This window comes from Pectinophora gossypiella, chromosome 8, assembly GCF_024362695.1.
Source record: "Pectinophora gossypiella chromosome 8, ilPecGoss1.1, whole genome shotgun sequence".
Taxonomy (NCBI): Eukaryota; Metazoa; Arthropoda; class Insecta; order Lepidoptera; family Gelechiidae; genus Pectinophora; species Pectinophora gossypiella.
Window position 1 is genome coordinate 16,913,715 of NC_065411.1, and position 13,135 is coordinate 16,926,849.

The following is a 13,135-nucleotide window of genomic DNA, read 5'->3' on the forward strand; positions in this document are numbered from 1 at the left end:
AGCGACATTTTGGGGGAAATTGACTTATATATATATATATATTCGGAATCAGCGATTTTTTTCCGCGTCGACTGATCTTGGTTTCAGATCAATCGAAGCTACTTTTTGGCGCTTCAACCAATTAGCACTTTGGGTACATTTTTAAAAACCCGTGTTTTAACCGACAAAAAAATGCACAAAATTCTGGGCGGGTGGCATATTTATTTATTTATTTATTTATTTATTTATTTATCAGTCGTATTCCGGGATATGAGTCGGTCACATAAGCTGTTATGTCTTTTCATTTTCATGATTCGAAGTCTGTTAAAGCGTTTTCCCTGACAGTGTTTTGTTATAGATAAGTCGGTTAAATCATTTGTCCTTACACAAAACGAAAATAGATTTGGCGCTTAAATAATCTAATTTAATAATCTTTTTGCTTTAATCCAGATTTTATAAATATTGTCGCTTCAACCGTTTTGCCTTCGACAGTTTAAAAGTAAAATTGGCACTTGAACTGTTTTGCCTTTACCGAAAATATTCATAGAATTTGACTTCAGCTATTTATGCTACATTTTTTTAAATTTTTTGTCGTATAAAACAACTATCATTTTCTTCTGAAAGGACTTAAAACGTTTTTCCAAAACAAAAAAGAAATAATGCTAACATTTCAGTCATCGCAATTTTGTATGAAACCTTGTGCCCGCATCACTTCAACATATCAAAATAAGTATGGGCAGGTCCTGGTTGGGCGGTTCACACAGCTAAAAATTACGATTGGGAAGACCGGGAGTGTACGTGTCATCATGTCACCCAAGCCGTATCCGTTGATAGTGACTTCTATTTGTGTCTATCCCAAGTCGTTGTTGTGGTAGACTTTGACGTGGCTAGCGGAACCGAACTTCGACTTGAAGATCTAGTCACATGGCATACAATCAAGCTGGCCAGTTTACCAGAGTTTACCAGAGTTTACCGTGTAATTGTAGGAAGGTTTCCGTTGAGTTTTCCGTATTTGGCGTCTTGGACTAAGATTTTCGAGGACTATATCACGCGCTATTCCAGGTTCAGACACACTCATCCCAACTATCAGTTGGCATGTTGAAAGCCACATGGTTGCGCTTGAGTACGTCTTTGTACCGCAGGTATTGTCCACCTTGTTTACAGTTCCTTCTAGACACCTCGAAATAGAAAACCTTTCTGTCATCCATTCGCATGACGTGACCGCACCATCGTAGGTGATGTTTTATGATGAGAGCTTCTATTCCGAATATGCCAGAACGACGTAATACTTCTGTTATTGGAAAACCATCTTGCCGCTTTATGCGAAGGATGGACCTTAGACATTTAAATTGTTACGTATCAAGTACGCCGCTGAGACTTTGTACACTAATATTTTAAGTTTTCCAAAGGCTGCCACCGCACCTGTTATCCGGGCTGGCAACTCCGATGACTTTGGAGTCATTTCATATTTGAGAACCCAAATATTTTAATTTTGAAACTTCCTCCAGCTCAGCGCCCTTTAAAGCAACATTGGAAGAAGCTACATCCCCGGAGCATCCTTTGGATGGTTATTTTAAAAGGGTTTTGCACAAAACTATAAATATTCTGGTGTGTGACTTAATTGAATCGGCCATTCCTCGGCAAGTTTGGTTAACTGACGCATAGATGTGAGACGTGAGAGATCAAAAATGATCTTATTCATTTTAGCCTTAATTTCAATTAAGCTATAAATAACAATTCCACAGAGTATCCTACTTATGCGTGATACAGACGCGATATATAAAGAAAATAGACTAGGAACCATGGCTCCATGTGTTATGACATAGCCTTGTTTCGCGCCGTAGGTAACGACGAATAGCTCTGAAAAGTTACTTCTAAATCAAACTGTCGTCATCATGTCGTCATGATATCGTCGTATCAGGATAAGTCATAACTTTTCAGAACAATCTGTTTTCTTTAGAGCAATCCACAAGCCGCGTGAAGCCTCACGCAGCACATAACAAAGGCCGATGTTGTTCAAGCCTTTTGGCCTGAATCTGTTTAATAACAAAACCGTCCCCCATATCTCTGTCCGGACAAAATCATCATTGGGTTTCCGGAAGTACCTTTTCTGCATCATGGGATAGAATAACGTTAAGGCTAAAATTTAATATCGATCACCATCGACTCGCAAAGAGGAAGAAGGCTAAAATCATTCCAGCAGCTGACTCCCATATCTTCACGGTGAGTTTGTATAACCAGTTATTAATGTGTAGGCATATTATACAGTTCAGATGGTATTTTTGATGTGTTGGTATTCGTCATCCTTCTTAGAGCGGTAAGAAGTTCGTCAAAGGTCGGGGGTGCCGCTAGATCTTAAGCGAAACCCCCGACCTTGTTGTAACATACTCGACCGATATGTTGTAACAAACAAGTCACTGGTATTACTATTGGGATTTAAGACATCGTTAAAATGTGTCCAAAGCGCTGCTAATAAGTCTTTCTGATCAGTGAGGCGTTGGGTCTTTTCCTTGTTGTATATTGAAACTCTCTTCAAAGTTTGTGGCCGAAAACAGTCTTGAAGCTGTCGAAAATCTACCGGAACTGGATTGATAGGAATCAGCATAGAGCTGAATTTCACAAGCTTATTCCACCTGGCATTTGTTTTTGAGACATATGGTGACAGAAAAGCCCGCCTGTAGTTCCCCACGAGCTGATTTTCACGTTAGAACCATCGCACCAATCTTAGTTTTGCGGTCTGGTTTACCAACCAATAACTTTGATAGAGCAGAGCACAGCTATAAAAATGCTCGGCAAAGGAACACCATCTATTTATTATTATTATCATCTATATTATCTCATCGACAGATGTGTCTGCTGCGATGTCCGACGTATCTCGGTTCTAAAAGCATGATCGAGTTCTGTTATTGTTTGTCAACTTCGACGGTATCTTATGGCCAGCTCGAAGTGGAGGTCTTAGGCGCAAATGTAACAGAAATTTTGATCAAACAAGTCGCTGATCAATCCACCCCTGGCCGCCTCTTAATATGAGAGCAATCAGTATATACTTCACTGCAGTCTGTCCTAGTACCGCGTACCATCTAGTAGGAGCCAGTGCTTGGAACTTGCATCCAGCCACGTGGTCTTAAATTTTTCAGTAAATCGAAAACAGGTTGTGATAGTGAGATTAAACTCAGCACAGAGTATAAGCATATTAAGACTTTTTCAAAGCTATTTGTTTCTTTTATTGCCCGTAATCAATTGGTGACAGTCATCTGTCATCCGCCATCATACGCGGTTTACCATATACTTAAAAAGTCGAATTAAGCATGTGTAACAATCTTTATGGTTATATTCTAGATCCTGTTTCTTAATGAAATCGATTTACTCATTATGTCCGCCGTGATTTTTCCTAATATTGTAAGGTACAAATGCCTTGCCCGACTAAAATCTCTCCCAGGAAAAACGGCTTAAGGACCGACTTTATTTCCGATCTTACTAATATTTGGATTTCATACAATTGAAATTAGTAGCGGATGGTCACTTAAGATATTTTCCTTCCCTGTCATATAACCTTTTATGGAGGTTAAGCTGATTTGCCTCTAGTCTTCTTTTTTTAAGAAGTCGTTTAACTCATTTAGCTTTAGTCAAACTAATAAGTGAGAGGTCTCTTAAAGCATTTTGCTTTTAGCCAATATTTGGCTCTAGTGAATATCAACCGTTTTTCCTTTAACTGTTATTTAGTTCAATTGAGGCATTTTGTATTAAGCGACTTCTAAAATCTATAACTGATGTGTTTTTCGAACCAAATAAATACAGAATTGTGCAACGTTTAATTTAAAATAATTCTTAGCTTTTTGAACACTTTTGATTCAGTAGTTTTTTTTATATGAATTTTTTTCTAAAAAAATAAAACTTTAAATGGCTCTCCTGTAAAGTTCACAAAATGTCGCTTAAACCCATTTGCCTTTCAACCCTCGACATTATATTATTATTTTTTTTTAATTTTACATGTCAAATGTTTACTTTAACATGTCAATACCATATTTGAAAAGCTTCAAGTATCTATATATAATAGAACATTTTCCATCCCGAAAAGAAATGAAATGAATAACCGAGACCAACGGCTTAACGTGCCTTCCGAAGCACGGATCGTCTTACTTTTGGACAAAGAACTATCGAAGGCCATTTTTTTGTAAGTATAGACTTCGGCCCCACACACGTGTTCCAAGAGTCCGGGCCTCCATAATCCCGAGATATGGAAACGACATACAAATAATAACAATAAAAAAGTTTATTTAGGTAAAACCTTCGCCACACATATACATTTACAACATTAAAATATACACACATCAATAATTATGACATGTTTATTATACAGGATGTTAGTGACATCGTAACGAAAACCTTGAGGGATGATTCAGACCATGATTCTGAGTTGATATCAAGTGTAATTTTCCGTCGCAAAAGTATGGAACGGAAAACAATTTAAAAATACAAAACAATTTTCATGAATTTTCCGACAGGAATACTCCATACGGTGTCACTAGCACCCATACCTACTTGTATGGCTACCTGTACGTACTCGTGTGGGGTGTAAGTGACATCGTAACGAATATTGAGAGGGATGATTCAGCTCATTGTTCTGAGTTAATATGAAGTGGAATTTTTCATCGCAAAAGTATAGATTTGAAAATAAATTAAAAATACAAAAAAAAATCCACTTGATATTAACTTAGGATCATGGTCTGAATCATCCCCCTCAGTATTCGTTACGATGTCACTAACACCCTGTATACACTCGTTCGTCGCCAGCTACGGTTTAAGTTCCATGTAATAGGGAGTGAGTCTATTGGCATAAACCGGATATAACCGGAAGCCACGTGTCACGACATCATATCAATATTTATATGATCCAAACATGAATTCAAATTCATCAAATTCAGTGGTGTAGAACCCGAGCCAGGATTGAACTCGTGTGATAAATTATAAAAGTATCAAACAGTACATTTCCCCGAATAAGGAAGGCAGCTCAAAATTTTGGCTTTGATCAGGACACGATACAAGAGAGTAATAAATATTCCAAGACCACACTCCACTACATATTCGGGTTCACAAGTAGACATGTCAATCATAACGTAACACTTGGACCCCACTTTACTTGCGCGTGCCTCGTGAACCAAGTAACGCCAAGTCCCGGGTGCGAAGGGCGAAAACTTGGCATTGGACCTTTTTTCTATTTTTTTCAAGGTCCAAAATGAAATTGATGAGGTGCTTGTGTTTTTTGATCTACATCAAAATTGACTCAGCGGTTGAAGCGTAAAAAGCGACAGACAGAGTTACTTTCGCATTTGTAGGGAAGGATGTTAACAACGACACAAACTCTCGCATGCATGCGATTCGAAAAGAATAGAATATACATTGTTTATTATAAAGGACACCACACACAAAAACAAGACAACAACATCACTTAAAATTTTCACAAAACAAAACAAAAAAGAAGCGAAAAAGATGGCCGTCGAAGTGATCTGAACGATTATCGAATGATTTGCTATACAAGTAGCTTTAGGTTCTTTAAACAATAACAGTATGTAAATACAGTGTATGTAGTCTGCTTTAAGGGATAAGGCCGCCATTTGCCATACACCTAGTTGAGAGTCTTTTGTAAATATTTCCTTTTATTTTGGTGCAATAAAGTTTATTTGTAACAGCCTCCGTGGTCTAGTGGTTAGAGCTTTAGGCTCACGATCTGGAGGTCCGGGTTCTATTCCCGATGGGGACATTAACGAAATCACTTTGTGAGATTGTCCTTTGTTTGGTAAGGATTTTTCAGGCTGGAATCATCTGATTGTCCGATTAAAAGTAAGATGATTCCGTGCTTCGGAGGGCACGTTAAGCCGTTGTTCCCGGCTATTAGCCGTAAAAACACCTCCTACAACCCGCATTGGAGCAGCGTGGTGGAGTATGCTCCATACCCCCTCCGGTTGATTGAGGGGAGGCCTGTGCCCAGTGGTGGGACGTATATAGGCTGTTTATGTAAAGTTTATTTGTATTGTAAAAAAATAAATAATAAGAAGAAAAGAGAAGCTGTAGTGTGAAGACCTCATAATATAAGTAGTTACAGCGAGAGTTCTTCAATATCGCAGTGACTACCTGCTTGAGACCTGCCGAGCACCTCGGCAGTATCATTACAGCCGTATTATAGAGCCTCTAAGCCCTCGAGAGCCTTTTCACTTTGTATTGTGTACCTACTACTCAAGACTGAATAAGACCTAGAATTTTGTACAGTTGAACTGTCTGTCTGCAAGCAATCTGGGAGTAAAAAGTAATAAGAAAAATGTTTGTGTTATGATCTTTTTTTAGAACGAAGACGTGCTAAAACAGACGTAGTAGTCAGGTATCTTCCCGATTACTCTCCCGATTGGCCGAAAAGGATAATTCCGTGCTTCGAAAGGCACGTTAAACAGTTGGCCCCGGGCTACGTGGTGCAGTATGCTCCATTCTTCCTCTGGTTGATTGAGGGGAGGCCGATGCCCAGCCACTGTTGACACGTCCTACTGGACGTATATAAGATATTTATGTTCACATTTTAATTAATAAACACAATACATTAGCTGATATGGGAGAGAGGTCCGACCAGTAAAGTTGTACTGTGCCTGTGTGTCGACCACAATGCCCACTGCCCAACCCTTCCGAACGACTACCGTGTCCCGCGCCTGGCGCGAATTATATCGAGAGCTTTGACCAACAGCTGTACGACATCTATCTTTGTAAATAGCATTCGGCACGTTTTCCGTTCAGAGCTTTGCTGGTGTAGGCAAGCACTGCTGTGCCGGCTGCATAGCATGCAGTTCTTTTTGAAGAATGTCTTGGCGGTGATTGTTGGCAACACCAACACGCGTGCATGAGCGGAACAACAGGAAAAGAAAAGAGAAAACAGAAAAACGAAAAGGAGACAGAAACGCCGTGTCGCGGCGCCAACGCCACTTCGCGACCGACTCCGCCGCCGCCGTGCGCGCGCTTATTATCTGTCCGTTAACGCTGTCTGTACTTAGAGTTAAAATACAGTATTATTGTTCACTAAATCGTTTTTAATTATTCAACACACTGAGCCTATCTAGTGATATCATTATCAGCCGTACGACGCCCACTGCTGGGCATAGGCCTCCCCCAAGGATATCCACGACGATCGGCGGCTAAGTGATTTTTGTGATATGTGCCCACTGAGATTGGAACCTGGGGCCTCCGGATTGTGGGTCCAACACTCAACCACTTGACCATAGAGGCCGTTCGCGTCGGAAGCTATGCTATCTACGTGGCTTTTTTGTTGAATAAACATTTTCTCTCTATGTAGTGGTATACGAGAATATAATATATACCTACTACAGTTTTTCCATTGAAAAGCTATAGTACGTATATATTATATTCTTATATTTTGTCTATGACATTTTATAGACGACCAATCCAGCCACTCGAGCCGCGGCGAGCACCTCCGTAGTATCATTACTCTGTAGAGCCTCTAAGCCTCCGAGCGCGTTTGATTTTGTTCGTCTTACCATAATCCTCCTTATATCTCTTGTAACAAGCCTTTGTCCCAAGTGAAAAACTCTCAAAGGCCTCTAAGGCGGCTTGTTTGGAAAATCTTAACCCATTATGATGCTCCGTGAGCTATTTCAAGGGATTATAGTTGTTTGTTTGGTGTTTGTGGCTGGTATACTTGATATCATCTTTGTTTTGGTGGGTAAATATATGCTGCTTATAGTAAGCTTGAACATGAAAATCTGATATTTGAATATATTTTCTTAAGTTTCATTATACATGAATGAGTAGTTGTCACGACCCGGAGGTCCCGGGTTGAAATCCCAGTGGGGACACATCACGAAAATTAGTTTGTGATCCATAGTTTGATTATAGGAGATGACAGGCTAATCACCTGATTGTCCGAAAGAAAGATGATCCGTGCTTCGGCACGTTAAGCCGTTGGTCCCGGTTACTACTTACTAATGTAAGTTTGTAGTCGTTACACGAGTCATATCAGGGGCTTTTGGCGGCTCAATAGTAACCCTGACACCAGGGTTGATGAGGTTAGTAATCCACCTCACAACATACACGATAAAAGAAAAGGTAGCGGTGAAAAAAAAAGATGTTTCTTGAGGTTAGGAAAAATTGACATCCTCACATTTGTTTTACAAACCTATCACTTACTACCGATTTAAAACGTTTTATAGTCATCCTGCGAAATCGGGATCCGAACCGGTCACACTACGATGTAACCCACGCATTCTCCGAAAAAGGTTAACACGGATTCTGCGTAAGTATGCTTATACGTAAATTATGATATAAGTAGGAAAATTATTGAATAAACTATTTCACTCCTAGATTTCCAAAGTTCAATCTTATATGTCAGAAAGTTTAAACTTATGCCGCGGAGCACTTCCAACTTGTGTAAGTCAATGTGAATCCAACAAGGAAACTTCAGCTGACATTGCAAATGTTGTTAGAACGGATTTATTTCCCGCGAACTATATTCAAAACCAGATCAACCACATTGTGAAGTTACTGTCACTGGTAATTCATTATGCGCAATATTTCGCTGTTCCATTTATCATCTGTAAAAAATACCAGACCTGTCAAATTTTCAGGTTAGGTAAGCGGACCCTGTGAAAAACGGGATAATGCTAGGGAGATAGCTTGATTGACCTTCCAACTCGCGAAGGGAAAGCCAGCCCAATACAATAACTTGTTTAAAATTGTGTGGACCTAACGATCACCTCCGATACTTGCATTTCTCGGGAATGTGGGTTTCATCACGATGTTTTCCTTCATCGCTGAGCAAGTGATAATCGTTTATAATCCAAACATTAATTAAATAACAAATCGAGATAAATTGGTTTAGGCCTGTGCTGGATCGAACCTGCGACCTCAAAGTGAGAGGCAAGCGTTCTACCAACTCTCACATTTAAAATGCAATATTAAGTCATCATCATCATCAATTTAAGAGCCACGCTCTTGTCGGTGTAGCATTTTCCATTCCAGTCTATCAAAGGCCAATTTCTTGACTTTTCTATAAGACACGACGCTTTTTTTTCGTAAATATAAAATTGCAGTACTGTATTTTTACACAAATTGCTTCACATAGCCGGTTTGACTCCCCAAACATCACCCTTGATAAAAGTCAGGCACGGGTTTTCCGAGAAAAATCTTACCTCTTGCGGCGTATACCGGAAGATCTCATGTGTCCCTCGGTACCACTTGACGGAGTGTAAAGGAGGGTCGTGGACGTGCCTCTCGTAGGAGCAGCGAAGCTCTGCGTCCCTCCGAGGGTCCGCCCACTGCGGCAGCTCCAGCGAGGTGATCGTGTGGGACACGCTGCGGGCTGGAATTAAAAAAAAATTGTCTAAAATATAAGCTATGTCACCGGAGGGGTTGACTGGTGTTAGCGTAACACCATAAACAATGGAAAAAGAAAAGATACAAAAGTCGTCAGCTACGTACGCGCAGTCAGAATTTTTTGTTGTTTTTCTGTTTAAATCTCGTCAAAACGTTTCTTACGTAATTGCGTAGAAAACTTAAATATCTGTATATTATTTCATACCGCATTAAAGTAAAATCACGCATTTTTTTCTGAAAATGCACGATTTCGAAGATTGCATCGTCGCGTCACGGGTTTAAATCCCGGTGAGATCAAGTCGATTTTTAAAGTTTTTATTCATGTTTAGAATATATGCAGACACATGGTTTATATACCATGGTTTCCAGGACTTGTAAACATGTACTTGGCGAAGAGTGGCTGTATACGTATACATATACAAACGCATCTGCCTACCACTTTGAGGATACAAGCGTAAAGCTATGTTATGTTATTACAGTTCAAGCAGTACTCAACTCATAGGCAACTTCGGTGCTAACTTTCAAGAAGTAAAAGTCATTTATTTCAAAGTTAAAGTGAATTCCTTTCAAATGACAGACTTTACAGTTTGGAACTTATGAAACTTGTAACGGCCTTAAAACGGGTGGTATTGGGTTTGTAGTACTTAAAAGGTGTATTTAGGTTTTGAAGTACCTACATGCCATCTGTAAAATATAATATACCTACATATCTATCAAGTTGCAGTCAAACTCAGAAATTATAAGCAGGAGTTGCCTTAGGGCTAGCCTTTACATTACATTTTTTTTCTGTCACTATCTGGGGAGGTGAGGTTACACGTACAGCACATAATAACGGCCTCTATGGTCCAGTGGTCGAGCGTTGGGCTCACGATCTGGAGGTCCCAGCTTCGAATCCCGGTGGGGAATCACAAAAATCACTTTGTGATCCCTTGTTTGGTTAGGACATTACAAGCTGATCACCTGATTGTCCAAAATTAAGATGATCCGTGCTTCGGAAGGCCGTTAAGCCGTTGGTCCCGGTTATTACTTACTGATGTAGGTGTGTAAGTGAGTAGTTACATGAGCGATGTCAGGGGCCTTTGTTAGTTCAATAATAACCCTTACACCAGAGTTGATGAGGTTGGTATTACATCAAAAACCACACGATAGAAGAAGAAGCTATATAATGTCCTACATACAAAGGCTGTTTACTAGAGCGAGACAGAATATTCCTACCACCACTCTAGCTATAAATATCTTGGGTTTTTATAGCATGCCCACGTGAGTTGACTGATAGAATTAAAATCATCATCATCATCAGCCCATTAATGTCCCCACTGCTGGGGCACGGGCCTTCCCTATGGATGGATAGGGAGATCGGGCCTTAAACCATCACGCGGGCCCAGTGCGGATTGATGGTTATTAACGACTGCTAATGCAGCCGGGACCAACGGCTTAACGTGCCTTCCGAAGCACGGAGGAGCTCGAGATGAAAACTTTTTTTTTGTGGTCACCCATCCTATGACCGGCCTTTGCGAAAGTTGCTTAACTTCAACAATCGCAGCCCGAGCGCGTTTACCGCTGCGCCACCGAGCTCCTCATATTATTTATCGACCTCCTCGAATTAAAATAAACACATGTATTTTAAAACTAGCAATTCTTCTTCTTATCGTGTGGGTTGTGATGTGGAATACCAACCTCATCAACCCTGGTGTTAGGGTTATTACGGAACCATCAACCGGAAGTATCACCTTACTTTCGGACAATCAGGTGATTAGCCTGTAATGTCCTAAACAAACTAGGCACCACAAAATGATTTATGTGATATGTCCCCACCGGGATTCGAACCCGGAGCCCCCGGATCGTGAGCCCCACGCTCTACTACTAGACCATGGAAGTAGCAAATGAATGTTATTCTATAATCATGTGTTTTTCTATCAAGAAAGCCTGTATAATCTCTGTACGTGTTATTATGAAGACCACTAACCTTTAACTCCATTTAATCAATTCATAACACGGAATGTTTTTACGTTCCAATCTCGGAATCTCCAAACTTAGTTAGCGACAGTATAGCATCTGTACAGTATCAAACAAGTTGAAATTTCAGCCGTTACTAAATTCAATTAGTCTAAAATCCTCTTTTGAACTGGAAAATAAATAAAAGTGAAACAAAATTATTTTTTGATAAATTAGCTTAAAAGTAATTTGGAAGTAAGAAGCCTATCTAATCTGAACTTATCTAATGGAATAACAAATATAATAACTCAACTATTTGCTCCTAATCTGATGAATATTGATTGATTTGTAAGGTTTCTGATTGTATTCATTTCTGATTGTAGATAATTTTCCCTGTCGTAAAAACCGACAGAGGGAAGTCCTTTGTAACATGTTGAAGTATTATAATGAGCGCGGGGCTGAGCAGCCACAATTTTTTTTATTGAAAAAAAAAAACATGAACATTGTACCTTAAAGTAAGATGATTCCGTGTTTCGGAGGGCACGTTAAGCCGTTGGTCCCGGCTATTAGCCGTAAAAACACCTCCACGAACCCGCAGTGGAGCAGCGTGGTGGAGTATGCTCCATACCCCCTCCGGTTGATTGAGGGGAGGCCTGTGCCCAGCAGTGGGACGTATATAGGCAGTTTATGTTATGTTAGTACCTTAAACGCTAAGAAGCATTGTTAAACCCGACATGGGTTTGTCTCAACGCAAAATATAATCTAAACTAAAACATCAGTTAGCAATCAGTTGTTCAACTTAACTTTTAAAGGGTAGGTAATTTACAAAGATATAATAAATTATGTTTTAATAATAAATTGTGTATATAATAATATGTGCTTGAATAAAATGTAATTTATATAGAATTGCGAAAGCGGTATATAAAGCGAAAGTTGATGGTAGGGCTGGCAGAGGAAGATCAAGAAGGACTTACATTCCCTTATTGACCAAATTGGAGATGTCCTTATCGGTAGAAAAGGTTTAGTACGACCTACTCTGAACCGGCGTGCGTGTATGAAGCGATTGATGAATGTGAAGGAAGCAAGAGAAGTGTGTCGGGATCGAAGCGAATGGAATTGTATAGTCTCTGCTTACCTCGGGAAATAGACGTGAGTTTATGTATGTATGTATGTATATATTTTATCATGTCATCCTTCAATAGATATCAACAGACTTTGTATAAAAAGTGATCGCTCGCGTGTCTGCCCACCCCATTAGGGATTACTAGTGAGAGTCGACAATGTCCGGATATCCGTCTGTTTTTATCGTAATGTACAACTTCGTTACCTCGCATCCCGAAAGGCTCCTTTCTTGCAACAAAAACTAACCTAACGACGCCCATTCGACGAAATCGGTTGATCGTTTGAGCTCTACGGCCTTCTACTGCGTAACGTCGACAGTACACAAACAAGGTTGCGCAAAAACAAGTTACAACGCAAATTGTGAACACACACCGCTTTTTACCGTCCCTACGATAAATAGCTCCAAAACCGGCTAAGTGCGAGTCGAATCCGCGTACTCTTTCTGACATGACTTATTGTAGGTGTGTCTAAGATATCATAAACTACTTGGCCGGACAAAAGAGGCGCAGCAGCTCTCACCCGGTACAAAACTTAGAACAACAGGCTAGAGGGTACACAATTGGGAGCGCACCTAATCTCAAAGGCGTCGTGTCAGGTTTATATTTGAAACAAACTAACAAATATTTCACGACCTTTTAGTAATGATAATAAAACATACATAAAACATAAACAGCCTATATACGTCCCACTGCTGGTCACAGGCCTCATGGAGCATACTCCACCACGCTGC

At 40.0% G+C, this 13,135-nt stretch overlaps 1 protein-coding gene across 1 annotated transcript in view; it reads right to left on the bottom strand.

Moving 5' to 3' along the window:
• Positions 1-13,135, bottom strand: part of LOC126369263 (uncharacterized) — a 152,692-nt gene that overhangs the window by 65,177 nt on the left and 74,380 nt on the right. The window contains exon 2 of the mRNA XM_050013617.1: positions 9,165-9,334. Coding sequence (XP_049869574.1) covers positions 9,165-9,334 — 170 coding nt within the window. The remainder of the gene's footprint in view (positions 1-9,164; positions 9,335-13,135) is intronic.